The sequence below is a fragment of the Meriones unguiculatus genome, chromosome 1 (assembly GCF_030254825.1).
Source record: "Meriones unguiculatus strain TT.TT164.6M chromosome 1, Bangor_MerUng_6.1, whole genome shotgun sequence".
Classification (NCBI taxonomy): Eukaryota; Metazoa; Chordata; class Mammalia; order Rodentia; family Muridae; genus Meriones; species Meriones unguiculatus.
In genome coordinates, this window is record NC_083349.1 from 138,428,921 (window position 1) to 138,434,509 (window position 5,589).

Below are 5,589 nucleotides of genomic sequence, written 5' to 3' on the forward strand. Positions count from 1 at the left end.
ACAACAGTCACAAGTTTCAAAGAATTTACTCAAAGAATTACATGCGTAACAGAAAAATGCCAGGATTTGGACACTAGCTCTGAACCTCGTGCTGTTTTTAATAGTACAATAATTCTTCCCCAAATCTAACCAAATCTTCCCCAAATCTCATCAGATACTCCTATATTTTCAATTTGCAAAGAATTGGAACATTCTCTGGCTGTGGTCTATTGGAATAGCGTTGGTCTTTAAGTACATTAATTTATGATAGCTTGGCATCCTTTATTTGCTGGCATGAAAGTACTCAATTAAAAAAAAAAGAACCACCTGAGTATTCTATATTAATATATCCATGTCCAGAATGTTCTGCAAAAATTAAATTTTAAAACCTCAGTCCAAATGTGGTGGTGCATGATTACAGTTCCGGACAGCACCCAGGAGGCTAAGGAGCCTGGCTTCACAGTGAGATCTGATTTCAGAAAACCAACAACAACAACAACAACAAAAAATAAACAAACTTCAAATGATAGTCTAACCCAAGATTTCAAGTTGCATTTATTTTGAAGAAACATTTTTGTGTCTTTGTTACTGCTAAAAATCACTTCTTGTATGACGAGACTGTTACATTAAATAGAATGCTGAAATATTATACCAGATTTCTCTCAAGATCATTATGAACAATTAAACTCTTCCAAACAAACCAACCCTGTCAATGGTTTAGTTTTCATTTGCAGTGCTAGGAATCAAACCCAGAGCCTTGCACCAGTAGGCAAACTCCCACCAACCATATATTCCCAGCTCCTTCAAAAAACATTCTAAATGATGTGCCCTTTGCTCTTAAGCCACCCCCACCCACCCACAGACTAGTCATTGATTTCCACCGACATAGCCTAGCACGGCATTGTTAGCCTCCAATAAGAACTTCACTCACTTTATGATTATCAGTGAATCTCTCCAGGCTAAACCATAACATCTATAACCTATTTTAGCACAGTTGAATCTTTAAATAGCAAAAGATATTTTAAAACTTTGTTCTACTCTAGTATAGAACATTTAACCCAATCAACCATTTGTATTATGTATTAAACCAACTCACATCAAATAAAATGAACAATTTTAGAAATACCCTTTAGGTGCTGGGGATATAGTTCATTGGTAGGATGCTTGCTTTCCCTACATGGGGCCCAGCATTTGATCCTTGACATTTCAGAGAGACAAATAATCCGGAAAAGGGTACCTTAATGTAAAATTTAAAAAAAAAACTTAGATTAATTAGCTTATGTGATTAATAGCTCTAATAGGAGGCAGAAGATTTGAATTTACCAAATATAAATTTTTAATTAAAATGGCTTATATAAATACAATTTTATGAAATGCCCATTTTGCCCTTCTCTACATATGGATAACATGGACTTGCTGGCCCAGTTCTTACATACAAAATAAGGGTCAAGAGCTAGTTAGCACAAATCACTTTTTTGTTTGTTTTTTGAGACAGGGCCTCTTTATGCAGCCCTGGCTGATCTTGAATTCAAGAGCACTGCCTCCCAAGTGCTGGGATTAAAAGTGTGTGCTACCATGCTACTTTAAATAGCAAGGGCAGAGCAGGGGAGGTAGAGTGAAAATCCAAAATGCTTAGAGTTGAGGAAGACAGGCCTTATTATCACATCACGGTCTTAGGGATTGGGGAGAGGATACTGTCTTCAGTACAAGGGGAAAAATCTCTCCCAAAAAGAGCCTTCTGTGGAAACCTCACCAGAGAAAATCCAAACTATTGAAAACTAAATAGCACAACTGATAAAAAAAGGTCTTGTTTACTGGTAACTATTATCCACAGTTCTAAAAATGTAAACATTCTAGCTGACCATCACTAACGCAGGTACACTTTGTCAGGAAAGCGCCACCAGGAACTAATTCATTTCACAGCATGAGCCAAGTCCAAAAATTCAGCTGTGTCATTGAAAAGAAACCTAAAAGCTCAAAACAAAAAATAATCCTACTAGGAAAATTCACTTCCTTTGGTGATTTCAGAACAGCTGTTGACTTCAAACATAGGAAATACGTTGATCTGCTGTATGTGATTACTGGAAAAACGTCTCTTCCTGGAGATAAGAATTAAAGTTCTCCTCTTCTTGTAATTTCATTTTGCTTTTATCACTGTAGAAACAGCACCAGTTAATCATCTTACGATGGCTTGCTACTTCTCCCTTCATTTTCTAGGTCCTAATTTCTATCTGCAGCACTGTGCCATTTCTTCCTCCAGTCAGAGCTGGGAGGCTCTGCAGATCCTATTTAGCTGATTAACCAAAAAAAAAATAAAGCTCAGCACACGTATAGAAAGGTACCTTACATTTTCATTCCACTGCGCATCCCATGATTAGAAAGCTTTCATTCCTCCCAAAATGCTACAAAAATATATGGAAAAAAAAAAATCTGTTTCCAGCCAGAAAGTAGTTATAAAACAAGTATCTTTCAACTAGAATATTTAGCGACTACGTGTTACAGTGATGCCCTGTGAGCTCACTGCCATTCGGGCCATAAGTCCATTCACGTAGTCAAGTGTAAGCATTTCATCAACATGCCCGTAGTTAGCACAGTCACGTCACTTTAGGCCTTAGTAGCAGGGCACTTCTGACAGCGAACTATTTCTACGGTAGCTCCAAGACGTTGTTTTAAAGCCGTGTAGACAGATGCATAGCTATTTCTAAGGACTACACACCAAAACATGCTTGCCAGGAAAACCAATCCATGCACGTGACCATGCCCCAAATATTGCTAGGCCAGCTAAATTAAACATTGTCTAGAATTAAAGAGAGAGCATCAAATTGATTCCAGAATAACATCAAGAATCATCTGGCTAAAATCGCAAAGAAGAAAATATACTTCCTCCTTATCCCTGTGTGTTCAGTTTACCCGTGTGTGTCCACATACACACACTCATCTACCTTAACATTTCCATTCTTAGCATCTTGTGTTTACATAGCCTTGTTTGCACTCTCTTGGCAAAGGCTTCCCCCAAAAGATACAAGCACAAAACACTGGGCATACACTCTTCAAAATTTTATTTCACTAACTTTAGGTCAAATTTCCACAAAATTGTTTTCTGCTCAATTACTAGCCTTTTTTGGGCTTCCCAAAATGGTAGTACCAAAAGAATTGTGAGTCGGGGAGAAGAGGCCACTCTCAGGAGCACTGCATGTGCTCATCTTCCACAAGGCAACAGAGTTGGGTATCTGACTGTTGAACAAAACAAAGCTTTAATCGCATCCGGGAGGGCAGACAGGCAAACCAGGCTGTGGACACTAGTGAGCTTGTCAACACCAGACCAAGAAAAACCTACTCCACACGGACACAAAAGGCAGCGCGCTCATCTCTTCTTTCTCTGCTGCCGTAACATTTTTCTTCTTTTAATTATCATATCGTGTAGTTTCTCAAGTCCCTCCTTTAGTCCGTCGCCTATGATTGCACAGGTGGGCTGCAAATGCCAAGGCGTGGAGGAGCTCAGTTCACCCATTGCTAACAACTTCTCGATTTCCGAGAGAGAGAGCGAGTTCCTCAGGTCCTGCTTGTTAGCGACTATGAGCACAGGGACGCCTTGGTTCTCTGATATCCTAGTTATTTTATGAAGTTCGGTTTTGGCTTCCTCCATCCTCTCAACGTCAACAGAGTCCACCACAAACACAATGCCATCTGTGCATCGGGTGTATGACTTCCACAGTGGCCTTAACTTCTCCTGACCACCTACATCCCAAAAGTGGAAAGTGACTGTTTTGGAATTGCCCAAGGTTACCTTAATTTTCTCAGTGTTAAATCCTTTGGTAGGTACCGTGTTTACAAATTCGTTGAACTGCAGCCTGTACAGAACGGTTGTCTTTCCGGCGCAGTCCAGACCCAGAATAACAATGTGGAAGGACTGAAAGGAAGGCAGGCTGGACAGGATGGAAGTCTGGTCTGACAGTCCATTCCCCATCTCCAGCGGCGAATGGTGTCCCACGCTGAACGCGAGCTTCTTATCTGCTTACTTCTTCTCTTCCTGGGTAGATCGCGCTACGCGACTGCTGGGGAGGAAACGAGCAAGTCGTTACTGTGCACATATTAAAACGGCTTCCTCCGCTTTCACTGAAAACGAGCCCCGCGAGGAACTTACTGAAACTTGCTGGGAGTAAACACACCAGAAGAGACAGCGAAGGTACGCGATCGACAACGGACGAGGAATAATCGTCACCAAGGGGCTTCGGCTCACTCTCAACGCGGTAACGTGCACGTTACTCTCCAACGATCCCCGAACCCCCAAAGCTCCTCCAGAAGGAAACCCAAGCACCGACGTGGGGTGCTCGCCACCGTACCCACCCGAGAGCCTAGTCTCGGAAGGCACCCCCACCCGGGCGCCGTAACCCGGCGTGCGGCACCGCGTCCCCGGGGCTCTCACCTCCCGGGCTGGGCTCCGGATCCCAGCGCGGCGACACCGGCCAGCCGGCGGCTCTCCGCGCGGGTCTCCGCGAGGGCAGACGCGCCGCGGCACCTCGCAGCGCGGACCTCGGCGCAGCTCTGGCGGCCGCCCCGCGGGGAAGCCGGACGCCGGCCTGGCCACGCCCACCCCGCGGCCCACCCAGGCCCCGCGATCCCATTGGTCGGCGCCTCCGGGCGGCCGCGCCAGCCCCGCCCCGGCGCCCTGGGCGGCGAGGGTGCCCACCGGGCCCGCCCCGGCGACCGCGCACGGCTCGCCCGCGGCCGCCGGCACCGCTGTCGCCCCGGGCGGGGACCGAGCCCCGGCCGCGGGCCCGCCCCACGCACAGCCGCGCCTCGGCCCGCCGCGCCGGCCCTCGGTGCGCCAGCGGCCCGGCCACGAAGCCTCCTCCCCCCGCCGTGACCCCGCGGCGCTCACCCGGCTGAGGGGCCCCTGTCGTCCCGCCTCCGCGGCTGCGAGCCGCCGGAGAGTCCGTCCCCGGGCAGCGCCGAGGCCTGACGGCGGCCGGGCGGACGCCGCGCGCCCGCCGCGCTAACGGTGCTCGCTGCGGCCCGGGCTCCGCCCATCCCTCCCTCCCGCGGCCCCGCGTCTCCTAGCAACGTCCAAACACGGTCACGTTCCCACCTCCCGGCGCCCGCCGCGGGCGGGGACGGCGGACGGGCGGGGCTTCCTCCCTCGGCCGCCGGTTCTAGGTCTTTCCGTCGCCGCAGCTGGGTGCCGGCGGGCGTCGCGTCCCTCCTTCTCCTTCCGAAACGCTCAGCCCTCCCAGTGGTCCAGGGTGATGGAGCTGCATCCCCTAGCCCAGGACTAGTGATGGAGCGCGCAGTACTCGCCATGGGGGCTGCACAGTGTCACTGTGTCCCACGCCCTGTTTGGCCGCAGAGGGCGGACTGTCGTTTTCCTGTTATTCCATTCTTTGAAAGACGAACGAATAGATTCACGAGCCAGTCCTAGGATGTGACCGGTGGTCCATTCAGGGTGTTTATAACAAAGAAACGGTGTTAAGGCCTGGTAGAGCCCACGGGAAATTTTAATTTGGAAGACTACAATAATGGTACACTCTAAGAATGTACTTTATGGATTCTGGCCAAACGTGGTGGCACACCCCTTTAATCCCAACACTGGGGAGGCAGAGGCAGGTGGAT

General features: G+C 48.2%; 1 protein-coding gene across 6 annotated transcripts; it reads right to left on the reverse strand.

Annotated features, from left to right (window-relative positions):
• Window positions 1-3,021: 3,021 nt before the first annotated feature.
• On the reverse strand, window positions 3,022-4,998 carry Arl4a (ADP ribosylation factor like GTPase 4A). Of its 6 annotated transcripts, none has more exons than XM_021660268.2 (2): window positions 4,862-4,998; window positions 3,022-4,031 (listed from the first exon to the last, which is right to left on the reverse strand). In XM_021660268.2, exon 2 carries the CDS (start codon window positions 3,944-3,946, stop codon window positions 3,344-3,346), a length of 603 nt encoding a protein of 200 aa, XP_021515943.1. In that variant the 5' UTR covers window positions 3,947-4,031; window positions 4,862-4,998; the 3' UTR covers window positions 3,022-3,343. The 6 variants fall into 6 exon arrangements, with proteins under 6 accessions (XP_021515943.1, XP_021515940.1, XP_021515939.1 ...); XM_021660265.2 differs by having other exon boundaries at window positions 3,022-4,034; window positions 4,862-4,993; XM_021660264.2 differs by lacking the exon at window positions 4,862-4,998 and adding an exon at window positions 4,406-4,576 and having other exon boundaries at window positions 3,022-4,034.
• Between the last annotated feature and the right edge of the window lie 591 nt (window positions 4,999-5,589).

What these genes read in the sequence shown, in the direction of transcription:
- Arl4a (XM_021660268.2), bottom strand. Translation starts at nt 3,946, where the DNA reads ATGGGGAATGGACTGTCAGACCAGACTTCCATCCTGTCCAGCCTGCCT.